The 26,277-nt window shown below is 40.3% G+C and overlaps 1 protein-coding gene across 1 annotated transcript in view; it reads right to left on the bottom strand.

Moving 5' to 3' along the window:
- GLP1R (glucagon like peptide 1 receptor) overlaps positions 1-21,108 on the bottom strand; it is a gene marked incomplete at both ends in the record, with an annotated part of 85,979 nt that extends 64,871 nt beyond the window's left edge. Inside the window, one exon of the mRNA XM_084283419.1 lies at positions 21,028-21,108. Within this exon, the coding sequence (XP_084139545.1) occupies positions 21,028-21,108 (81 nt within the window). The remainder of the gene's footprint in view (positions 1-21,027) is intronic.
- Between the last annotated feature and the right edge of the window lie 5,169 nt (positions 21,109-26,277).

Raw genomic sequence — 26,277 nt, 5'->3', positions numbered from 1 at the left:
AAATATACAGAAAAATATACAGAGAAATATACAGAAATATACTGAAAAAGTAGGAAGAGACTTAAGGTGGAATTCAGACACTTAATCATGGTCACCTACTGTTCCTCCCAGTAAGCATAATTGTCTTTGGCTTCTGCTGAAGTTGCAGAAGTTCATGTTTCCCCTACAACCTGCACCACACACCTGCTTGTCCTACACATGGCCCTGAATACTGTAGGACGTTTTCAGCAGCACTAGATGCCTGCATTTGGGCAGCTGACTCATCCCGAATGTCTGAGCTGCTGAAGCAAAACAAAGCAAAGAACATCTGTCAAAGTTGGACTTCTGGCTCTTCTTACTGTGGTTCAAAATGCAATTAGCTAAGCTGGTTCTTTGTGACATACTGAACCAAGTGCATTCTAAAAAAAAAAAAAAAGAATAAAAAAATAAATCTGTTTAAGATGGTAACTGACTGGTTTCTCTGCAACAGCCAGCAACAGTCCAATCCCAGAGCTGGCTGAGCAAAGAGATGGACAGAGCCTGCAGTCTTGCAGAGCTGGGAAATCACAACATTTGAGTTTCCAAGCACAAAGAGGATTTCACTAGAAAACAGAAGCAATAATCTACATCACAACCCTAGGGACTAAGACAACATCACTGGGTTGTATAAAACCTGTATTTTCACTGCGCAAGAAACACACCAAGTCTTTTCACCTTTCACACTGAAGTGTCCCAAGGGATCCACAGCTTTTGAAATGACTACCAGTCTCTCACTCTTTTTCAGAGCTATGGTACAGGATCAGAAGGCAACGGGTAGACATTTAGCTGTTTTTCCCCAGGATTACCAATCCTATATAGCAATATAAGGCTTTTCCCTAGCTTGCCAACCCATCATTATGACCTCTCTGATAGGCTCAATAGCAAGGAAAAAGAAAAAAAAAAAAAAGTACACATACTAACCTTCAAAGACCTTTTTCTCACTGAGCACCTTCTCATTTCTTTTTAATATTTTTAAAATAAGTTTGGTTCTCCCCTCCCCCCGCAAAAAAAAAAAAAAAAAAAAGGTATAAAACAATCACCAGAAAGCTATTAGAACAAAACAAAAAACAACCTCCAGTACATAATTTCATGGGTTCTGCACATCTACTGTTGTTCAGAGATTGCTTTCTTCTTTAGCAATCAAATTTGTATGGCTTTTACAGTTCTAGCTGAGGACGTCAGTTTATTTCAGTTTTAACTAATGCCAACTTAACTCCCTCAGCAGCTCATTGTCACAGTGGCTCGAGGTCCATTGTCCCATTATCTGCCATATTGCTCCTTCCCTCCTACCCACCCCTCTGCCAAGACAATTATATGTAGTGCCTTTGCAAATTGCTAGTGTTTTCATCAACAGTTACAACGCATTTGCGAACAGACCATACAAGAGGAAATTCTGCCAGTGAAGCTCATTCTCCAGACGTCACCCGTCTTTTTTCCAAACATCACGTAGAAGATAATGCAGAGGTACACTTCTGTATAACACAATGACATGAGTCTATCACACCTAGACAGACCAGAACTCCTACAACAGTATCTTTGTGATATCACGGCATATACAATAGTGTTCACATTTATTTGGTTGGATGCAGCATTGTGTTTTATAGCCAGCATATAATCTTATGATTTCCAGCATTCAACCCACATAGCTGCCAAACATTATATTCCAAGGGCTTGATTTGTCAAAAACAAGACAGGAGCAATGCTGCATAAAGGCTGGTCTTAACTCATCCCAATACAGAGAAACACTGAAGTAGGAAAAAAAGTCATGAGACAAATGAAAAAGGTGTACTGAGATGCTACCCAGGGACCGTACTCTGATCATATGAAACAGAAGTAACACAGGTCCACAACCAAGGACCAAATCAGCATGCCTAAAGTTAACTTCATACTGGATGATCTTCACATTACTTTATCCAAAGTGTGATGGAAATATCTTGCAGTCCTTGACACCAGAGTCAATAGGGAATACAAGCTAGAAGAAGAAATCTAGCACAACACACTGCAGCAGGACTGCAGCAGCATCCTCAGAGCCATGTTCCTGGTGTGGAGGGAACCAGGTGGTGTTATCATTTTGAAACCATCCAACATGAAATTTACATTCCCGTGTTTGTGCCACCTCTTCCATCCTTTTCCTTCTACCTTCTTTTTAGACAAGGCACAGAAAATTTTGGCATTCCTACGTAGGGCTGGTTTTTGCTACACTCCTGAAAGACTCTAATGAGAGCACCAATTTAAAGCATCACCTTAACTTGACAACAGTCTGTTGTATTTGTGAGGTCTTGTTAGCTGACTGTATGGTAGTCTTCCTTCACAAGCGTTATTACAAGCATGAATCAAAAGCAGATGTGAGAGACACGTTTGGTTTTACCTCTTTGTAGTTCTACCTTTGTTTTATTTGCAGAGACCAATTCAGCTTCTTTGAATGAAAACAAATAAAAATACCAAAACTGTATCTTGTGTTTTTTTAATCTTTTCCATTCTCCATGAACAGTGGCCACTATCTTCAACAGTATTTAAAGACACTCTTCAGCTAGTTACAGGACACAGGAGTTAAATCAATTTTTAAAAAGGTTGCATTAATCCATTACGTGATATTAGCTTTTACCTCTTTATTTTTCCTGTATCCTAAATACAGGAATAACCTAAATAAAAGTTGATGCTTTTATTTAAGGCTTTGCGTAGAAGCAGGCTGAAGACTCCAAAATCACAAAATTCCAAATAGTGTTTAGCTAACTGTTCACTAATCCATTGCAACAATGTTATGCTATTACCCTTGACTCAAATGATTCAGCAGGATCCAAATCACCCTTTCACCCAGGTAAAAATACCTATCAGATTACCCAGAATGAGTTTTTGTCTCAGTTTTTCCCTACAGCCCTTCTCTGCCAAGGAAGTACAGAAATGCAAGCAAGCCAAGTTGGATCACGTTTTTTTTTCTTAAATTAGAGCTGCAAAGCAAGTTATGAACCACAGGAATCAGATCAAACTTTTCCTCAAATCGGAATTAGGTTACCACAAAACCTCTTTCAAAAGGATGACTGTAGTGTTTTTATTTTGGAATCACAGCGAAATAAAGACATTAAGGGAGATGCCAAGCATATAACACTTGGGTGGAAGCAAATGGGTGACCAAGAAGTAGACCTGAGGAATTTTGGCCTTGGTTCCCCAGAGAGACAACAATATCAGTTCTCTGAAGTTACTAACAGTACAGCTGAATCTGTTGATGATATAGAGGTTTATGAAGTTAAATTAAAAACCTTTCTATATGCTTAATCCTGAGATCTTGCTTTAGTAATCCCCTTCTTTGAGCTCAGAGGGTTTTTATAAATTTGAGTTTTAATAAAAAAAAAGAAAAACAACCCTCCAGCATTTGTTAGTAGCCAATATTGGGCCATTTTATAAGTTATTCTCCCCTACAATTCTCTCCTCTGCAACCCTCTCAAACAGCAAGTTTCCTCAATTCCCTCTCCCAGTATTTGGATAAGGAAATGAATTGGCAGCCTTCATGCCATTTCAGTATAACGCATAAATCTACTCTATGTTCTCCCACCTTGTCTACATTCTTACCTCAGTTACATCCACGTAGTTGCACATTAACCTTGTGCACACTATGTTGAGATACTAATACTCAGTCCCTGTTCTGTGCAGAGAACCTGCACATAGATTCAGCAGCCAGGGCTCTGTGCATTATTCCTGCAAGTCAATCCCACATGCTACTACACTCCTTCCTCCCGTAAATAGCACAGAGGAAGTCAGATACAAGTAGAACTGGAGGTTACAACACAAGTTTTCCCCCACACCCTATCCTCAGACCACTTCTAGCAGGTTTTTATCTCCATCCTTGCCTGCTTCCCCCTTGGTGGTTCTTTTCTTACCATACTCTTGTAGGAGTATATGGAGCTAAAGACATTTGTGGCTTAAGTTACAGAAATGAATTGTGATTGTGTTGATGTTAAAACTGAATGGACAGATTTCTCCTCACCTTCGTGTGGGGAGACCTTAAAAAGGAGGGAGAGGTCAGCAAGATGAAGACTTCTGTTCAGACAGCAAACAAGCACATTGGTTCTCAAAAAGCAGATGTGATAAAGCCCAAGAGCAGGGTGAAACAACTTCAAAAGCCAACCGAAAAAAAAAAAAAAAAAAAAGGAAAGAAAAAAACACGCGGAGAGCTTCTTCTCAAGAAAACTGTCCAGCCTGAACAAATAGAAACACAGAAGAAAGAGCTGCCCCTACGGTCAAGTCCCTAACTTTTGCCAAAGTGAATATTTTAACTTATACACAAAGCTTCCCCTCCTCCACCTCCAATTTTCAAAGCACCAATGGAAGCAGTGACCATGCAGTAATAACCACTCACAGCTGAAAATAGATAGGTCACTTAAAGGAATTAAAATCATTCCATTAGTTCCATGTTAGTAGTTTCACGGCCACATATTTCCTATTTGACACTAACCTTAAATCAAGCAGCACTTGTAGGAACAGAACAGATCCACTGAGAAGGGGCTAGAGAAAACACTTGAGAACTTAAATAGCAGTGGCTGTATGTGACGTCTTTCCCAAGACAGAATTTGTTCTCTGAACTAACTCTGCAAAGTATTTTTGTTTTAGATTTCAGTTCATCCTTAAGATACACTTCTGGAGCACAGAGTCATCTTGCAGTATAACTCTCTCAGCATTTAAAACAGCATAAACCAGCACTGCTGTTGAAATAAGTTATTTCTCTGTTCCCAAAAAGTGGCTGCTATTTCCACCCCCCTCTACTCCTCTCTTTTCCTTGTGCCAGCATAAGTATCCATGCCATTGCACTGAGCTGGACAGGCAAGCTCTCCAGGGTAAAATTAAATAGGCAAAATATTCAAGAGGATGAGAGTTGCTGCAAAGCAGAAGCAAGCAACAGCAGTATAGCTCACAGGGAAATGTAAGAATAATCTTATTCACAGTCTTGGAACTAAGAGGAGCCTAAAACAAAGCCCACTCCCTGTATAAAAATGTTTATGCTAGGAGTCAAGTATTTATTACTCACAAGGAAACAAAGACTTGAAGACTTCAGTTATTGGAGAAGTAGCCCTTCACGTTTCTTTGTTGATACCCATTACTAAATAGAGCACTGATGATTTTTCACATTTTGTTTTCTACCAGGAACAGTACATGGCAATCACAGGGACCTTGAGACCAGAAGAAACCACGATAATCTCACAGCTGATGAAAATTTCATTGCCCTCCTTTGTAGCACCTTTTAGAGCTTCACACATGCTATACTAACCAGAAAATACTATTCATACACATCTAATCTTGGTTCAAAGACTTAAAGTGATAGAGAATACATTGCACTCTTAGGCAATCTGCTACTATGGCTAATTACACTCACTACTGAATTATTTCTGGGGCTTGTTTCTGGTCTGAGTAGACTCAATCATGCAAATAAGTTTCCTTAAAAGGAATGACTTCACAAAACATGAAGTATATCAGCAATTTTGTTCATCAGAATGGGGCTAATGTCATGAAAATACACATATTTTTTCCTCTAAATAATAAGCTGGTTAGTATTAGTTATGTTAGATTATTTTTCAGCCTTTTCACAATATAGTGGTGCGAGTATCAGATTAAAAAGATATTAATTACTAGTGAAGGCAAACATAAGTTTTTTATAATATTGCTACCATGCAGTACCATGATAATGTTCTGCCCTGGTGCCCTAGGGAGGGAAGAACTGATTTCTACTTCCCATCACTGTTAGGATTTATTTGGTTTCTGACATAGTTGTCCTTAGCACTATTACACATAGATTTTTCAGATACTCTAATCTCAAACAGCATTTTTTAATTGTTGATTGATTTGTACTTGTTGATATCAGCTTTACCTTTTTTTTTTTTCTTTTTGTCGGTCATTTTTGTTAGTCATTCCTGGACTTAATTTGGCTGTCCCTTCCATTTCTTAAAAGAATGGATTTGGGTACATCATCAACATCTTGAACACCTCAAAGTTAGTAGTATTTGTGCTTTTATATTTTCTTTTCTCATCATTTTTACTTTTCCAGCCTTGTGCTTCAGATGGTAGTTCACATTTCTTTCTACTTTTCCATAGAGAAGAAGGAATTTATTGAATGAACAAATAAAAATATGCAGATGGAAGTGCTATGCTACCAGGGCTGTGCATCACACCTGCTTCTAGAGATCAGTAAAAGCTTTCATGCTTTCACAGCTAACAAAGCAGGATACTTTGTATACTGTACAGATGCAATGCCTCTGTCACCTCTGGTATCCTTCTTGCCTTAGTAGCATAAATTTTGAGAACGGAAAGTTTACTTACATAAGTTTAAAATAGGTACGTTATTCACCGTATGTTAAAGTTCTGTACAAATGTCACCAGTCATACACGTGCACGTGTACACCCATGCAACCCCCTCTTACATCCTTCCAAAGAACCCAGAGAACACAGCATTAGAACTCACGTGACTTTTTCCTCTGACTTCCTGTATTCTTCTTCTCCCTTCTACCACTCATATGTGGAGTATAAAACAAGATTCAAAGCACAAGACCTTACTAGGATCCAGTTTGAAAGCATTAGTAGTTACCATTCACTTCCTGGCTTTAATTATTGGGTTCTACCCAAATTTGTCATCCTTATTATCCTCCATTCATACATATACATCCATAAATATATATATATTTTAATATAAAATCTTATGGAAACAAAGCAAATCTCCACTTTAAGATTAATATATAAAGATGTCCATGACACTCTTGCAATTTTGTTAGAAGTGTTCCTTTTAAAAAGAAACCCACTACCACAACTTCTCTCTTTACATCACAGAGCTTTCAACAGGCTGAAACTGATCAAACAAACAAGTTCGTTTTCACTAAGTAGTAGAATTGCAAATTTTAAACTCTGTGAAGTTCCAGCCAGTAGCTAACAGAGATATCCAAGATTGACATGAAGTATACGGATGAAATCTTAATTTACAAGAGATCTAAGTGAGATAAGCATAATTCTACGTCGGTGGAAAGAATAAGTGCACAGAGGAAAAAAAAAAAAAAAAAAAAAAAGTGTTGATTACATTAAAAGCCACAAAGATCAGAATAGAAATTGTAGGTACAGGAAAACCTTGTGCTCCAACAACCTGCATGTTCAGGTCACTGTTGGGTACATCCTCCTCCACTCCTACAGCAACCAGGGTTTATTTAGACCTCATGATAAGCCTTTGTGCATGCAAATCTCTCTCAACATTCTTTACATAACAGTTTCCAATTATTAAAATGAATGCATCATGAATTCATTAAAGATTCATCCTTTGTACTTCCTTTCTCCTAAAAGGAGAGTCTTTTAGCTATATAGACTTTTTAAAAGGGCAGGAGGAGGTGCAATTTTATTAGCTGTTCAAAAACAAAAGAGACAGACACTCATTAAAACCCAGAGAGGCCCCAGCTCAGTACAGGATCTCAGTAGACTGACCACTGTATAAATGTTTCATGTTTTTTTTTTTTTTGCCTTGCCTGAAAGAGCCACAGCCTAAACAGGAATTGTTCAGAAGGGTTTATTTTATGGAATTCAACTGGAAAAACAACACAACCTAAAAAAACAGTAACTCAATATATGGAGGACAGTAAGACAACTCTGGCCAGAGCTGGGACATGATCTCTAGAGGAGCCCATTAGATAAGCAGCCTGGGCAGCTGGACAAACACACAGCAGACTGGCCAGCTTGTCTGCTTAGTTTCTAGCAGAACTTTCAGTGGAAAGAACACTAACCCACAGAACATTTCTCTTGTCAGATTACTTGGACCAGAAATGGTGAAAAAAATTAAAGGCAGCACTAGGGTGGAGGAAAAGACAGATGGGAGGGAAAAGAAGCCTAAAGAAAAAGACTTAGTCAAGACCAAAGTAGGCTGACACTTTCCATTCCTAACTATTCAAATAGATACCAGTTTGTGTCACAAAACTAAGCAAAAGACAAGCATTGCAAAACAAGTACAAAACAGCTAGCTCATAATAGTACTGAAGTTGAATATTCTTGTGTCAGATGCCTATCACTCCATACTTGATGGTATTCCAAGTTTGCTACAAATTTGCTATGAAATGATCTTCTCATTTCCCAGTGAATCTGCTGCACATGTTGCCTTTCAAGAAACACTTTTCTCCTTTGCTGATCCCAGCTGTCCATTGAGCAGGATACAGACACTTTGAACAGCGTAATAAATCTGTTTATTTCCAGAGCTTGATTTTGCTCCAAATATTTCCAGCATGACAAAAATAAAGAGTAAGGAATAAGAACAGCTATAAATTAAAAACAACAACCAAAAAAAAAAAAAACACAAAAACAATAAAAAAGCAGAGGCCATTAAGTAGCATTAACATAAAGATCATTGCCTTTGATGAAATTTGTGGACAAGAGAAAGCATTTGGAATACAGGATTTTTATGTAAGTTCTTTTCAGCACATTAACTGAAAGCCTAGTTTCTTTTGATTAGCTAGAACACAAGGCATCCTCTCCCTCCTCTTCTCTGAAGTAATCATATTCATGAAATACTTGAAGGTATGAATTTTCTTTAAAGTTTATTTTAAGCATTATGCCAAGCAGCTCAGACAGATTGGCAAAGCCGAGATTAAAGACAACTCTAAGTCCTTCTACTGAAGATAAACTATTGAGTATTTTCAAAAACAACAGGGGACAACACACTGCGAAGATTAAAGTCAGGCTGTTAAAACCAAGTTGCTGGACCTGAAAAGGGGAACCTGATGAGGTTCAGGCAAGGGGCAATACAAAGTAGAGACATGAAGGGAACTAATTATTGAAAGCTTGAACAAGGAGAAAGTTAACCTCATGAACTTTAAAGGATGTTTATATTAGATTTGTTCTCTCAATATGTCAGCATTTAAGCTCACTAAATAGTATGTGTAGCAACAACTGACAGCTTAGTTCATCGTTAAGTGCCCAGCTTTAAAGAGTATACTGTTTAACAGTACAAATAGTCTCATTGATCAAGATGTCTACTGTGCAGCTGTAAGCCCTCCTCCCCTCACCCTCCAAATCAATTACACAGTAACTAAAAACCATTTTCAGAAAAACATAGCCCTTCAGCCCTGACTCTATTACAGAAAGGGCTCAGTACTCTGATTTCTGTAGCCATTACAGATATTTCCAACATACCTGTTGCATTAGTATCCAAGCACCCAGTCTTATTGAATTAAGTGCACGCAGGAGGAAGCCAATTACCATCATTTCTTCTCCAAACCAGGAATTTGGAAAGGGTCGTTTTTCTTCATGGATTATGGTGATGTGCATGTATACATACATGGCCATCCTATCTTGTTAAGTAGTAGTAACAACCATTCTTACTTTCTATAGAAAGTGCAAGACAACACTAATCCATCTTCCTATTTTAACATTCCATACACTTAATGAGTTATCACCTAACTCAGTTTCCCTAAATGGAAGAGAGAATGCTATTAAAAGTTTGAAATTCACTATCTTGCACAGAAAAATCTAAAAAGAACAGAGTGAACCCACTCAAGCACAAACCTGAATGTTTCTTGTCATCTATCAGCTACTAGATGTTCTCTCAGACTTATGTAGTAGTCACAGAGATGCATCTAACAAATTGAGCTACTCCTGCTTCTCTTACCTAACAATTCCACCCTTAATCCTAGGAGAAAGCCTTTATCTGCAAGAGCAGACACTGATTAAAACCATTTAAAACAAAACTCAAAAAGAGAGAACGGTTAGTGAGTGAGCCACAACTTTCAATTTGGCTTCAACAACCTCTATCTTGAATGGCACATCTCCTTTGATCACCCAGACTAACCATGAATACTACAGCAACAGCATGTACAGTTTGTTCCCCATCTTCTCCTCCCTCCTTCAGTTCCCACGTACACAAATGTCTTGCTCCCATATAGGACCCCAATTACTCTTTGTAGCTGAAGGCAGATTCTTCCCAGCAATTCCCACCCATAAACTTTTTTTTTCTTGTCATTGTTGAAAACGGGAAACATTTTATGTAGAACAGGTCTGGAGAGTTTGCCCACAATACACACACAGAAAAATACCTGAATATCATCTTCTTTCTTGGAAAAGAAATATCAAGAGAACATTTTTTTCCATTTTGAAAGCCTGTAACATTTTTTTGAAAAACAAACAAACAAACAAACAAAAAAAACAAAAACACACCACTAAGTAGAAGTAGTTAAAGCTGCCCTAACTCATGGGTTGATTTTTTTCTTTTTTCCAGAAAACTAACAGTCCACTACTGTAACAATTTCCTCTAGAATTAATATGTGGGGAAATAAATTAATCCATGTAATTGCCCACTTTGCTACTGATATAATATTTCATCTCTACTGTGATTACATAAAGTGCCTGGGTCTAATCAGCTGATTATAAATCAGTTGTCAGTAGATACATAGAGGTTTGCATCTCAAAAAAATAGGTGTTGACTGATGAAATGCAGTATCTAAATTCAGTCTCACAATTAATTAATGAGAACGTAGGGTGGCAAAGTGGGAAAGAACATGGGAATTATGACAAAGATGAAAGCTTCCCTGAAGTGTTAAATGATTTCCCATTACTCAGTTACTTTAAACAGCAAGAAAATAGAAAAATGGATTAGGAAATGAAGAAATCTTTGGCTGCTCAATGACCCATCCACATGGATGCTATCTAACTATACAAGCAAATACATAAAACTTCGTCACATTCCAGCACTGAGACACCAGTGTAGCTCAGACACCAAAACAAGTAAGAAATCAAGAAATACGGTTTCAAACTACAGTTTACTTTCTTGTGATTTACAACCATGTCTACCTTTGCAAGGCCATTAAGAGTTCAGATTATAAAGCTCACATTCTTTTACCCTTACATCTCATTAGTAATAGAATCAGCTTTATTCTGGAGAGCTTTAATAGCCTCATTCATTACCACCAGGTGTCTTAATCCCCAAAGAGCGATGAACAAATTCAGAACATACTGAATTATTCTACAGACAGAAGATATCTTATGGAGGTTTATCCTTTAGCTAATATTAGTTGGCCCTAGAAGTCCATAGGGAATTAAGTTGTGTGATACTGAATGGAATTTTTAAAAGTATGTGTCAACTCTTAGCTAGATTCAACTAACACAGGAGTACTGAGATGTAGACTTAAAGTGCATCTATTACAACACTAAATATGTTGGATGCTAGTTTTCTGAAGTACTATTTGAACAGAATGTTTCTGACCACCTTTATGCCCGAGTGCCTTCTCTACCATTTCTGTGATGCTTCACATTTCTGCTAGAGAAATTGTATGTAGGAAGAATTTGAGGCTTTTGAAAGAAGTACACTATGAATACAGCTTCATTTATTTGATGTACAGCTTATAACCACACAGTGACATTGTAAATAGCATATAACTTCCTGTCAATTTTCCTTTTTCAAGAGAGCACTGTTTGCAGTGTCACTGAGTTTAAAAGGAATAGGATCTTCTTCATTCTTAGAATGCTACATTTCAAATAGTACCTGATGAATCCTTTATTAATGGTTTGTAAATGAAAAGGGCAATAAATTAGAGAACAGCAGACATCTGACAACAGCAGAGACCAATGGCTATTTCAAATCATTCAGATTAAATGCTCCACCTTTAATTTTCACATATTGAGGACAAAAGCCTCATCCATTATGTATAGCTAGCATTGTACAGCAGAATATATATTTTTTTATTCTGGAGGAATAGGACTAAAGAAGGAAGATGAAGACTGACCTAACTGAGCATCATTGATCCAGTTATATAATGCTGTATCTGTTATTTGTAACCCACACACAGTAGTACCAATAGCCACAGCATTTCTGCAGAGGAAGTATGTGGAACTTGCAGGATTTTCAGGATCTGGATTTTTCCAAAACAGCACTGGAGCCCCCTGGTTACATTGGAGTATATGAGGTAGGCTGTTACATTCCTAGATGCTGGTGCTCCTTTTAAGCCTTGCACTTCCTACTCACCTCACCTACTGAAACAAATGGAAAAATATGCTGACGCCCAGATTCTCCCTCTAACAAAAAGGAGAAGAATTTGGATTTTGTGTACAAAACTCCTCAACAGTGATTGGTCTGTAGATGAGTCACATCACAGCCAGCCATAAAGGTAACAGGCTTCTGGACTTCCCAAACCAGACTTGTACCTTGCCCTGCCACCCCATCTCGGGTCCCGCATGGCTCACTGTGACAGACTCTGAACACCACAAAGATCAAATCAGGTTGAGTAAATTCATTCATTTCATGACGCAGTAACTTCAATAGAGCACTAACTTATAAACCAAGTCTTCTGAAATTGTTTTGTTTTTCCCATCCAAGTCAGCATGAAGTAAGGCACCTGACATTTTAGAGAGCTTGTCGATGTTTCTGTACATGTAACCCTTTTTGGTATGTCAAAATGTCTTACAATAACTCTTCAGCAGCTCCTTTACAGCACTCTAGAGAGGTCTGGAATCCCTGTGTGTTAGGAAGTGTATCTTATGATAGAAGCCCTTGGATACCAACCATGTCAGTTTCTCCCAGAAGGTTTGAAAAAAAAATAAAATTTTATTACTTATTCACACCACAACTTAGTAGTTGCATTAACCAGAACTTCTACCAGGCACCTGCAAAAGCAGAAAAATGGTTCAGAAGCCAAAGACAGCCAGTATAATTCTCCAATTCCTCCCCACTGATATGGCTTTAGAGATGAAATGTAGCCTAGAACAGTCTTCAGCAACATCCACCAAGGTTCCTGCTAACACACAACCCACACCATGAAGTGCCTTCCAGTATGCTGTGTGCACGCTTAGCTTCAAAGCTAGCAACTAGCTTAAGAACAGCACCTCCCCATATATTTGGGCACATACTTGGTCCTTTTTCCCCTGCATTAAGAACTATGGCATCGTGAAAAAGAAGAGAATCATCAATGAGATCTCTGCAGTTTCTGGGACATACCGTACCCTCTCACCTGCTGTTCCACCTAATGTACTATACAGTAACAGCAAATTTCAAAGAAGAAAAGGGACATTCTACAATGCTACAGAAGTTGAATTTCAGTATTTTTGAAGGGGGAGGGGGGGCTCAAGACCCATTAGGGTAAAAAGTTAATTCTCCAATTTATTTGCTCTAAGGTTGAATGCAGAATCCAGGAGACTGTGGTTGATACCACAAGCAATATATCTATAGAGCTGAAAGGAAGTAGAAACATTAGGAAGAATAAGGCAGGTGTTTCCTGTGGGAAAGAAATATGTAGAAGTTTGGTGTTAACATAATTCAATAGGAAAGGAAGACTGATGCTACACATCCTGAGCCTGTTTTTAAGGGGTGCAATTCCCATACAAAACTCCTTCCAAAGGAGTACATCTCCCTTTATTATCACAGCTCAGCAGACAGTCATAAAGCTTGTTACAGGGTCAACTGCATTTCTGCAGCTTGTCTCAGCACACACTCAAAAGCAGCTGGACCACCTTACAAGCCAAAGAAACACCCATTATGAACAGAGCCAGAGAACTCCTGAAGCACCTTTTCTGGTAACTTCCCTTGTTTCTGTCTGCATTTGACTTGCTCCTACATGTGGACAAGCCAGAGTCTGAACTGCTCATGTTACCACAAAAACTCTGCTAAGGACAATGAGGATTGTTGCCATAATCTTCTGCCAAATACCAGAGACCTACTTAATACAAAAATCTCAGTGACTGTCATTCCTCCCATTTAGAAAAGGGTACATGGGAGAGCACTGTTTCTCCTCCAACTTTTCCCTCAGGCTCATCACAAGTGTTTTGGTTTACCTGAAGTTATGGTATCCAGCATGGCTCAGTTTTTAGACTGATATGCTCAGCAGCACTAGAACTGCATGTCAGGGGGAGACCAAAATGTGCTAGCCAGAACTGCAGCTCTTAATCAGAGCAGGATTTCAGAGATTGTCCACATGCAAGCTTCATAGATTGTCCCATGCAGATACATCCTTACACACATCTGTTTGTCCTGAAGACAATAGGTCTAACAAATTGGCAAGAACAGTATTTCCTGGAAATAATAATTACAACAAAGTAGTACAGTTTTGCAGAGCAAGGAGGAGAAAAATCAATACAAATAATGGTGAGAGGTTTCAGTGAGTGAACAGACAACATGCCTTAAGTATAACAAAATTTGGATGACATGCTAATTCATGTACACTTGTCCTTTAAGAAAAGAGGGTGCTGAAGAAGGCAGGAGACCAAAACAGCCTCAGGCCTCTCAACTGTGCTCAAGGAATTCATCTTCTACCATTTGCAGAGGGTTCTTCTACACAGATCTTGAATCTTTATCTACTTCCAAGATGCAATCAGAAAGTAGGTTCACTTTCCTGAACCTCTCCCTTAGCACAGAAGAGAACTTAGGAGCAGCAACAGAGCAAGGAAAAGGGCAGCAGCAAACAACACCTAGACCTATACATCACATCTTACAAGAATGCAAGTTTTTAAGAGTCCTAAAGACATTAAAGGAGGGGGGGGAGTAAGCACAGAAGTGAGACAAGGCAAGAACAGAACAGGAGAATACAGATGAACTCAAAGAACAGAAAAGACAACTGAAGACAATACGAAAATATTGGAATTGGGAAAGCTACCATAAAACAATTAAGGAAAAAGATGGCAAGAGGGTGAACTAACAATAACAAGCAATCAGTTGCAAGAAAAGTAACAGTCGATACCAGACAGCACTCGGATGGCAATCCATTAACAGTCAATTATAGTGAAACAGCAATAAGATGTAGGCAGTACAATGGCCAGCTGAAGAAACTATTCTTTTCCACATACGTAAACTACAATTTTCTTCTACCTACTTGCCATTTTTAATTGTTCATTCAATTAAGATGTGTTCATTCTATACATAGCTGCAATATTTACGAGACTGTTAAAGTCACGCTTGAGCTTGGGGTATGGGGTGTTCCTCACAAGCCTTTCATGTAAGAATTTGAGAAAGATCCTTACAATATTGTGTCTGCACATATAAAACTCTAATGATGCATTCACTTACACCCAAGCATGGGATTGGTTGTTTCTTTAAGATGGTAAGACCTTAAGTATTCTTAACAGGACAGTACTTCGTGGATAGCCACTCTTGTTCTCTGTCATCAGGAGATCTGCCATGCTGGACCCCAGAAACACTACTGCAGGGCTTACTAAATCCCTGAAACTAAAACTGCAGGGAGTTTTTGCATGGGTCTATATTCATTGCAGTTAGAACCATCTGCTTTCCTTCAGAAGTAGAAGAGGAGGACCTTCCATGTTTATGCTTACAAAACGCAGATGACACTTGCGTTGCCTACAGATTCTCCTACTGTCCATGAAGACTGACACTTTTCATAAGCTCCTTCATGTTCATACCAAATGATAACTGGAATATAGCAGATCACAGGTCAATGTGGTTGCAGTTTATAAATATCAGTTTTCAGCACTGAACCAAATGACGAAGAACAATACTTAGCCACCAGCCGCAAACCTATATGAACATACCATAATTTCAAATTCTCTGCATTTATACATACCATTAACACCTGAGTGAGCTACCTTCCACTTGGGAGGCTGGAGATCCCTAGACACTGTTTACCTATCCCTCTTCTGATAGAAAGCACTGGCTGAAAACATTAAGTTTTGTCTTTTCTTCAGTAGCTCGGTTAGGAAGATTTGCTTTAATTAAAGGAGCTCCTGCCCAATGCTTTAATTCAGCCTCACAAGAAAACAACACTGTAAGGCTTAAATAGAAGGTCTCTTATCTACCAAAAACTTTTTCAATAGCAAAGACACATCTGCTATTGTGTAAAGTTACCTTTGTTAAGGCACAAACTAATAAAACTGATGCAATGTGCCAAGGAAACTTTAGCAGCCCTGGCTAATAGTACATGCACTGGTTTATCACAGAATAAGAAATACAAAAGCCTTTAACAAAAGAAGCTGAACACTAAGATAATTTTCCTACAGCATTGCAGAAGGAAACAAGCAGTTTTCCAAAGGAGTGCTCCAAGTTATAAGCTAGTGAAGGCCTTCTGATGTCAGAAGCAACAGCACCTGCTGGTACGTCCTCTCAAGTAACTGGCAATCAATCAGCAAAGCAAATTAAAGCTCCATTTAGTGTGACAGCCCTACAGAAACAGACTGTAATGTAATACCTCAGAAAAATCCACTTGACAACCAGCAGGCAACCATTTATGCTTTGTATACCAGGTCCACTTTCACTGAATTTTATTGCATCTATAGAGCTACAACTTTTGGAGGGCAAAAGCTTTAGTTGTTATTCTAGCCCTGCTTCTGTCACTTTCAGAGTACGTTTTTTTTTTCCTCACAAGAGAAGAGAACTACACATGCTTCACCACTGATATAGCCATAACACACAGCCTACCATGCCCAGCTGTACTTTGCCTACACTTCACTTCAAATACTTTTGGCTAAACTGTTTCAGACTGCTGCCCAGTTTGGGAGTTGGGTGGAGGGTGCAGTAATGGCATTAGAAATGCAGGGAAAGTTGGAAGATTTGACAACTCTTTCACTAAGTTTAACTTGCTTTGACCAGACATCAGAGCTTTAAAAATCAATGCCAAAGGCCAATTCATTGTCTTGCTGTGTTAAACACAGTCCTTTTCTTTGGATATCTGATATCCTAAGCTCCTTAAGCCTGAAATGTCTGCACACACACACTCACATACAGGTACATTTACAATATTATAACAAGCAATTAAGTATCTTCTTTTTAGCTCATATACGCATATTTGCTGCATTAGGGCATCTGATTTTGTTGCACATGTGCTATTACTAGCATTATAGAATTTACAGAAAATTAGAATTGTTTCTGAAAAATACATTTTCTGAATACATAACAGGTGTTTTAGTCAGCCTTCATTTGGGACACTGATTTCATCTACTATTAAGCAATCTGAAGTTTTATACCATATTAATACAGGCATGAATTTATGTGGACTGCAAGTATTAAGTTTTTGAAAAACCTGGCCACGTTCCCAGGAAAGGAGCCCATTACCTAGAAGCTGGCAAAGTGTCCTCTGATAACAGCTATAGCAAGGTGGCACAGTGTCAGACCTTGTCCGATCATCCTTTTCTCAATTACATTCTATACCACCGCCAGTATGTGCTGCTAATAACAGGCAGAGCATTAATAAGCCGAGACTTGTCTAGAACATTTTGATTTTGAAAGTGCAGGCAACAAAGAAAACCAGTGCTATGTGAGCTCTGAGGAGCAGAAGAACAAAAGCCTCAGAAAGAACTTCCAGTCAGTGTAAGTAGAGAGGAGAATTTGCTCAGGAGACAACCCTACTGAGGCCATACCTCAAGTACTGTGTTCAGGTTTGGGCCCCTCCACACACAAAGGACATCGAGACCCTGGAACAAGTACAGAGAAGGGCTACAAAGCTGGTGAAGGGCCTGGAGCACAAGTCCTGTGAGGAGTGGCTGAGGGAACTGGGGTTGTTTAGTCTGGAGAAGAGGAGGCTCAGGGGAGACCTTATTGCCTTCTGCAACTACCTGAAAGAAAGGTGTGGGGAGACAGGGGTTGGCCTCATCTCACAGGTATCTAGTGATAGGACTACAGGGAATGGCCTCAAGATGTACCAGGGGGAGGGTGAGGTTGGAAATTAGGAGACATTTCTTCTCAGAAAGAGCAGTTAGGCATTGGAATGGGTTGTCTAGAGAGGTGGTGGAGTCACCAGCCCTGGGGGTGTTCAAGGAAAGGTTGGATGTGGTGCTTAGGGACATGGTTTAGTGGGTGACATTGATGGTAGGGGGATGGTTAGACCAGATGGTCTTGGAGGTCTTTTCCAACCCTAATGATTCTATGATTCTAAGTCAAGATGCAGTTCGATGTGCATGCTTCCACGCTTGCTTCCATGCTTGGAGCCACTAGCCTCCAGAGCATTCTTCCATTTCTCAGCCAAGTTCTATAGCCATTTTCCCCACCATAATGACTTCTAAGGAACACAGGTCTAGAGGACAGCAGTAACTGGAAGCCTTAGGTCAGTTCTTTCAGCATCAGGACACGCAGCAGAAGACAAGTCAAAAACAGTCACAGCCCTGCAAGCCTGTGTTCAGACATTCAATCAGACACAGACCTCTGTGCTGTCCAGGCCAGAATCTAACAGACTAAGACATTTGAAACCACTCCCTAAGCTGCATTTCCCACTTGTGGTTCTTCAAAACTCAAAGCTAGCACTCTTAGACCACTACAGGACCCTAGATATCCATTGAGGAAGTGGGGGCTGCAGAACTAGAAGCAGCTGTGACAGCCTTCCAAAGGGGGAGAAAGTAGCAGGAACTATACAAGACCCTAATGCCTGCAGCCTAGGGAGCCATGCTGACTGTGGGAGAACAGATTAGCAACTGTATCTGAAGAAGCCTAAATAACCCAATAGTAATTGAGTGCCAACAACACGCACATACACAAACATCCATACACTCTAATTAACAAAAGTGCTGATATTGATGTGAATACTTGTCTATTTCCAAGCAAAAGCACTTCAGAACTAAGAGCTGAGGACAGCAAAAGATCTGTAACCTTTCCACTGGATTCAATTGTTTGTACTTCTACCCAGGAGCTGTGTTAATCACATTTTAGCCTGAGGAACAAAAGCACCGGGGGTAGTTTTAAGAACAGAAAGCCAATTAAGAGCTGGGGTAAAGCTCCTGCCTTCTCTTCAGTGGTATTTAAATGACTTTCTACAAGACTATCCTATCAAAGCTTTGAACATTTACACTACACAGAAAACTGGGGTCTAAAATCCAAACCCAGGATACAACCAGATGGCTGAGAACCAGCAAGCAGCTGTGTGTCAGCTCCGTCAGCAGCGGGACATCGCTGCTCAAGGCCAAGCAGGGAAAGGACACAGGCTTGTCATGACTAATAAGATTCTGCATTGCAGCCGTGTACTACCAGCTCTTGGTCATTTTACCACCCTCAATGCAGCAAAAACAATCTAAACACTTAAGCAATTGCCAGTCATCCTGTGTTTAAGATGGTGTCAAGTTTGCAGCGCAAACTCAAACTCCAGACTTTTTTCTTCCTTCCACATACATCTTCAACTTCCTCTTCTGCCTTTCCTGTCTTGTTCCCAATCCCCTTTCTCACTCATGTGAGGGACTGAGGAGATGCGGAAGTTCAAAGTAAAACAATAGTCACAACATCAGTAAAACATTTTCTCCCCCAGCTCCCTATCACATTATCCTACCTTCCCCTCACATCTGTCATGCCTCTTTAAACCAGAAAAGCCAAGATCTTGCAGCCAAGAGTATTTAAACTGAAATTGACACTGCTTAAGCAGTAGCAGATTATCACCTAGATTTTACCTTTAGCACCATTCTGAACTGAATCTGAAAAGACTCCTGACAGCAAAAGTCCCACACTTCTGCATGCTTAGCATCGAGCAGAGTACTTTGTACATTTTGCCAGCACAGAACAGACACAATCACTGCTCGAGACAAGTTGTCAGATAAGACCCTCTAGTGTCAGAAGAGGCTAAAAAGCACACAACATATTGTGACACTAAAGTCAGAGGGAAATCAGTGTTGAGACCAGATAAACTTCTTCCCTCTCATCTTCCCCCAGTCCTACATCCAGCCAAAGGAGCCCCCTTTGCTAGGAAGAGTACTTCACCTTGTTTCTCAGCCTCTGGCAGCCCGATCCCAAGAGTACCCAGCCACACGCTGGCTTCACAGCTCTACCTAGCAGCACACCTCAGTGATGCTAATCCCTTGCTCACCCCAAACTTATCCATGAACTGCAGCAACGCACAGCCTGAAAGTTCAGACATTTCTAGCACTCCAACAGACTACAAGCAAATGCTACTGATCTCCATCACTAACATAACCACAGGATAGCTCAGGGTGGAAGGGACTCCTGGAGGACATCTGGTTCAGCCAATGCCAAGCCAACTTTGATAGCAGCTCAGGCTGCTCAGTGCATTATCAAGCAGCAAACACTTCCAAGGACAGAGGTTCCCCGGTCCCTGTGCCAGTGTTCAACCACCTTCAGGGTGAAGAGGTTTTCCTGACTGGATTTTTATCCAGGTGCAACTTGTGCCTGCTACTCCTCTAACAAGGCCCTGATGTCAAAAAGAAGGAAGACATAAGACAACCAGAAATCCCAGAAGCCAGTAGCTACGACAACCCCCTTGATTAGCTGGGAACTAAACGGATCATTCTGAGTAGTGTTCTGTAAGTCAGTAACCCCCATAAACTTTCAGCAACTGGAAGAAAAGCAGCTGCACAGCTAGCAGGCTCAGTCAGCTTCACCATCCCTCCCTTCTACAGCCCACAGCCAGCCTCTCTCTCCCTCCCCATCCCCACAGAAATGGGATTACCCTTCTTCACCTGTCACCCTCTTCCCCATCACCTCCCACTGCTCTTCTCAAACCACCCACTGTCTCCCCATCCCCAGGCCATGTGTGCACTGCACAACTCCCGCCTGGGCGGCCTTTTCCTTGAGACAGACACTGCTTCAGGCTCCTCTGGTTCCAGCAGCCCCAAATCACCCACAAGACCCGCAGAAGAGGGAAACCCCAACAGCCTCAGTTGCTTCTGCCAGAAGAAGCATTCGAGTAATCTGACAGGCATTTCAGAGACAAGGCTGACTGAAGATCTAGGAAAACTCAAGCCACGAGCTCAGCATCAGGGATGGGTGTTCTCACCCACTCCCCCTCAGGCTGTGTCCCAGGCTGCTGCCGCCCTCCCTCCCTCCCTCTCTCAGCCTGCCCTAAAACCCACCTCTCCACCCCGAGCTGTGCCCACACACCCACTCCAGCGCATCCCCAGGGTCGCGGGGAAGCAGAGTTACCTTGAGGTCCGTGCCACAACCCTGCCGCTGCCTCCGCCGGCTGCTGGCTGTCAACCGGGACCCTCCCCTAGCGGATCCCCCGCGCCCCACAGAGGGACAGGGCACGGGGGGAGGCAGCAGCACCCGCTCCCCACCCGCAGCCCCGGGACGTCCCGCTGCCAGCATCGCCCCGGAGCCGGGACAGCCGCGCGGGTGGGGACCCGGGGGGCACTCACCCGCCTCACGGGGGCAGCTCCGGCCGCCGCCAGCAGGAGGAGGAGGAGGAGGAGGAGGAAGAGGAGGGTGGCGGGGGGCATGGCCGGGGCCGGCCCCCACGCGCGGGGCGCGGCGGAGCGAGGGGCCCGCTCCCGGCGGGGCTCCGGCGGCCGCTTTTGTAGCCGCGGCGGAGGCGGAGCCGGGTCGGGGCCGGCCCAGGTGCGGCCCGGAGGGGAGCGAAAGGAGGAGAAGGGGGAGCGGGGAAGCGCCTCTAGGGGGTCCCGGCCCTCTGCTCTGCTGCCTGGGGAGGGCTGGGAAAGATAGCCCCCGCCCAGGCTGTTTTCTAAGTTTTATTAGTTTTTAGGAAGTGAGTGCGGTCAGCCGTAGATAACGTGAATTTTCAGAGCTGGATGCTAGATCAGGTGCAGGTTTCTGAGCTAAAGTCTTCTGGTAAGAAGAAAGCATTGAAGACCTGACAGGTCTGGAAGGAAATCTCAAAATTGAAGTGAGAACAGGGGAAAAGATTTCGGATTGGACTGTTACATACTATTAGAATGTGAAGGAGCCAAGTATTAATGATGTGCATTAATTTCAAACACACCACAGGCTGATGCTTTGGGAACGTGACTATCCAGAGCATCCATGTCATGGGATCATGAAATTCCTTAGCATGAGCATAGCCAGGACAGCAGTTACACCTCAACAGCTAACTCCAGGCAGCATTAACTGAAGTGACTTGGTTAACTGAAGCCAAAAAGGGTATTTCCTTCAACTTCTCTGAAGTGAGAGAAAAAAACAAAGATTGGAAAAACTGCTCCCAAAGAAGAAAGAGCATGTAATTTGGGTTAAGAGAGATGACCTTCAAACACCTCAAGTTAGTTCAAATTCTTGAATGTCTGCTTCAGGTGATGCTTTTTATCTTGAGATTAATTTTTCACTGTCCCAGTAAGAGATTCTCCATTGCCATAGAAGTAATATTTCTGTCACAGACATTGCTGAGGACTTAAAGAACAGTGAGGAATTAAAAATAAATAAATAAAATATATATATAAACAATAAACAATTATGAAATCCTGTTCAAGCACAGCCATGTGGCCTAGACCAATGAAGAAGCTGGTTTTTATGGAAATCGGTGATCCCTTTGCTTCAAGCCCATATCTAATGTTTGCCTTAAAGGCATATGTATTCATTTGTGTTACACATAACTACAAGAAATTCCTGCAAAAAACTGCATTTCTGTTACCTGCAATTATCACACGTCCTTGAAGGAAGCAAACAGAGAGAGCATCTATTATGCCAGACTACTGAGAAGCACGACTAGGAAAAACAAGCATTTGTTATAGCTTTATGTGGTCTTACTTCCCTGAAAGGCTGAGAGAAGACTCTAGCCCAAAGCCTGGTTACACCTCACAGGAATATTTGACTTGAAGTCCAACACCTGACTCCATTTTGAAGTGCCTATGAGGACCAAATATGTTACCGGTGTTTTCAGTAAACCAATAAAACCACCAGGCAACTGAGCAAAATACCCTCTGGTTTCATTCAGGCCAGGCAACAGAATGCCTTAATACAGGGAAAGAAATCTCTTCCACCTAGATAGCACCACCAGCCTTATCAGGGTGCATCTACTTCACATGCATGTCTCCACTACTTTCCATTTCTGATTCTGCAGCAGACTTATTAAGTTTCCCAGTTCGGACTTCTGCTGCTAAAATGACTCCCAGCACCTGTGCTTATTAGGTGGCCAGCTGCTTTCACAGGAATTTAATAAGTGAATATCTCTGTTTAAGAGCCTCATCAGCCTATGAGGGTGAGGTATGTCCCTTTAGAAACAGAGGTATTACTTTAGGCTAATCCTACTTTCCAGAAATAATCAGATCTATTTTTTTTTAGATGTGATGAATTTTACACTGGTGTTACCTATGTGAATGTTTCTGGAGGATCTAAATGTTTCATTTTTAACTGTAGGTATATTCAAATAAATATTTTTATTAATTTGTTTTGTTGTCTCCTTGATTGACTTAACTCAAGAGGATTATTTGTAAACAATAAACTCTAAACAGGTATGTTTTTATTATGCCCATTTGGAAGCTATTATATCATTTCAGATGACTGAAAATGACCTGTTGACTTATATCACAGAATCACAGAATTTTCTAGGTTGGAAGAGACCTCAAGATCATCGAGTCCAACCTCTGACCTAACGCTAACAGTCCCCACTAAACCATTTCCCTAAGCATCATTGTGTTAAAAGAAAGGCCGCTTTCCCAGAAATAGGAAGGTATTTGTTACACAAATTCAAGTATTTCTGGGGGGGAAATAATGACAAAAGTTGTTTCTAAAACCTGCATCTGTTGAATTTTTGTTATGTTTGTTGGTGGTTTTATCAACATTAAAACCCAATTTAATCTTTTATGGGTGTTAACATTAGAGAAGGGCAATTTGAAAATAGAGAGCAAAGCGAAGCATTCAAATGATACAATCTAACTTTAAAAGAACCTGAGATCCTTTCAGTTTGAAAAACACAGCATGTGTTGAGAAAGCTTTGAGCTGCTCTCTTAAAAAAGAGACTTTTCTTTTGTGTGTGTGTGTAGCTGAACGACTGCAGATGATGTTTAAAGTGTAGGACTTACGTAACTTTTCTTTCCTTCCTTCAATTCCTTCTAGCTTACATATGTATATGTGATATTTTAAGGTAAGAGGTTGCTGCGACTTGGAGAACTAAGCATTTCACCTAAACTCAGGATTTATAAGAAGAGTGGAGGTAGCTGCTGCCCTTGCTGCCCTGTATGATGGCTCTGTAAGTGTTGCCTATGTGCCTGAAAGGCTGTTGGCTTAATCTTGTGGTTTGTAACTGTAGAGTGTAGCAGAAAAAAAAAAAAATGCTGAGAGGAACTGTCAGTACAGGTCTTTGCAAGCTCAGTGAAAGCTTAAACTTCTGAGGTGAGGATCAGTACCTATGAAGCTATTCAAAGAAATGTCTCAAACTTGAAATAGGTGTTTAAGAAATGAAGCAGAAGAATTCTAGTATTGAATCATTGAATATGGATGTGTCTGGAGAATCTGAATTCATTAGATACCTGCTTAACTGAAATAAAACTCAGCTAAGCCAAATCCTTCTTTATGCTTCCCAGGACGGGGGGGAGGGGGAGGGAAGTAACTGAACAGTATTATGCAAATGTATGTTACAAACAAATAATCTATAGTTGTGATTACAAGCATGTAGGTACTTAGAAGAGGTCGTCTTGTCTTGAAGCTATATGCACTTCGATATCTTCAGAGAAACTAAATTGTCTGAATTGCGTCTTGAAACCTGGACACTGGAAAGCGTTAAACTTAAGTATTTCAGTAACATTCAAAATGATCTTAAAGTACACTATATCAGAACATGCCTACAGCAAATAACTATATAGCAGATTAATGTACAAAACTTCTGGGAGAGTAGTGCATTAGAAAGCAGGATAATTTCTTTTGGTTACTGGCTATAGTACACATTTATGCATTAAATCTAATTATTTTTAGTTTTATTCTTGTAAGTACTAATTATTCTGTTCAGATTCCTGTTCACATGTAGGAGAATGGGATCGGGACATGAAATGTCTTGTATTAGCTACGCAGCAGGGGTTGAAATCTCCTGGTTTCCTATAATGTGAAGTACAGTACTGGAGATATAGACTCCAAATAAATGAACAGAAATTACTGGTAGTTTGTAGTTCCAGTCTTAAAGGCCTGGTTGGATGTAAATAGATAAAAGGTACAAGTACTGCTTGACCAAAAGAAATCAATTTTCCAGCTGTCATTTACTATAGGTTGTTCTTTTTTGGCTATATATATGTTTTTGATGACAGCAGAGAAACGAATACTAAGATTTATTGTTACTTAAGTTGTGTAAAATACATAATGACTGGAAATAGCTGTATCTACTTTTTGAGGTCTAGCTGCTGTGTGGAATTTATTCCCTCCCTATAGCTGTTACATAAAATGATACAGGTCGAGGCTTAATTTCAATACAAAGCATACATTCTCTGTCTTATTAAAGAAGAAATTGCTTCAAGTCATTTCCTTATAATGTTGTCAGAGGACTTACGTGGCCCTGTGCTGTGGAATCTGTGAATCAGTCCTAGGCGTTTCTACATCTTGACATTTTAGAAGTACAAAGATGTAAAAGCTGTCTAGTTGTACAATAGGAAATAACTTTTTTTTTTTCTATTATTGTATGAATTTCTTACCACAGTCCCTGAGTCCTAATTCAGATTTCCTAGTTTAAGATCTCATTTTCAAGAATGCTTTGTTAAGAACTCTATTTTGGTCTATAGAAGATAGCTAGGGAGAACAAAATGAAAATATGCTAGCACAAGGGAAAGAATAGTAAGAAATATTCTGTACTGCTTTCAGTTTCTCTCTTTGTTTTTTCACAGGAAGCTGTGAATCACAGAACAAGGGAGGAAAGTCAAACTATTATTTATTGGAGTAACATTGATGGAAATACTAGTCTTCTCTCTCCTTTTACTATAGAGTAGTAGCTTTTTCTGTGAGGGAATTATTTAGAAGTTAATCCTTTCAATATCTTTGCACTAAGGGAAACTGATATGGAAAAGGAGAACTGCCTTGTATATCTTGATGCGCCTTGTGCAATGATCATAATACTGGTCTTTGCCAAAGAGGTAGAGAGGACTTCTGTCCACTCTGCTGCTAGATGCTGAGCAGACAGGACCCAGACTTCCACAGGAAAAAGCTTTCCAAATGCTGAGACAAGCATTTTCTCCATCCTAATCTTTGCTATATAAAGAATTGTGGTGTTTCAATTTCTAAGGGTTCCTTCTGGATTTGATCTTGATAGTGGAATCCTGCTAAATTTAAGTATTTTTTTTTTTAACTGGCTTTGTAAGAGTTAATCTCTGCATGTTTCTTTTGTGCTCTGAAAGCAGTATTAATCACAATTTAAAAAACAAATGGGAAAAAAAAACATACCTTTTCTACAACTAGCTTTGTCTCAGGGATACCCTGCTTGTGTGGTGCAGACACATGTATCACTTCTTACAGTGCTTGCTTTAGTCCATATGATGTCTATGCTAGGAATAAAACATCAGACTTCTGAAGAAATTGGATCTGGAGATCTGTCATAACTCTACAATTACATTCCAATATTTAAAAAGCAGCAGAAACATCAAGTACTTAAAACTGCAACTTGCACATTCTATACATCTTTTTTATTTTTTTTATTTTTACTACTTGCCTCAAAGAATTACAGTTAAATACTGCTGCTAAAT

Source organism: Netta rufina (assembly GCF_964035555.1).
Source record: "Netta rufina genome assembly, chromosome: 3".
NCBI lineage: Eukaryota > Metazoa > Chordata > Aves > Anseriformes > Anatidae > Netta > Netta rufina.
The sequence above is the reverse complement of the archived record's forward strand: the minus strand, read 5'-3'. Positions and strand labels throughout refer to the sequence as shown.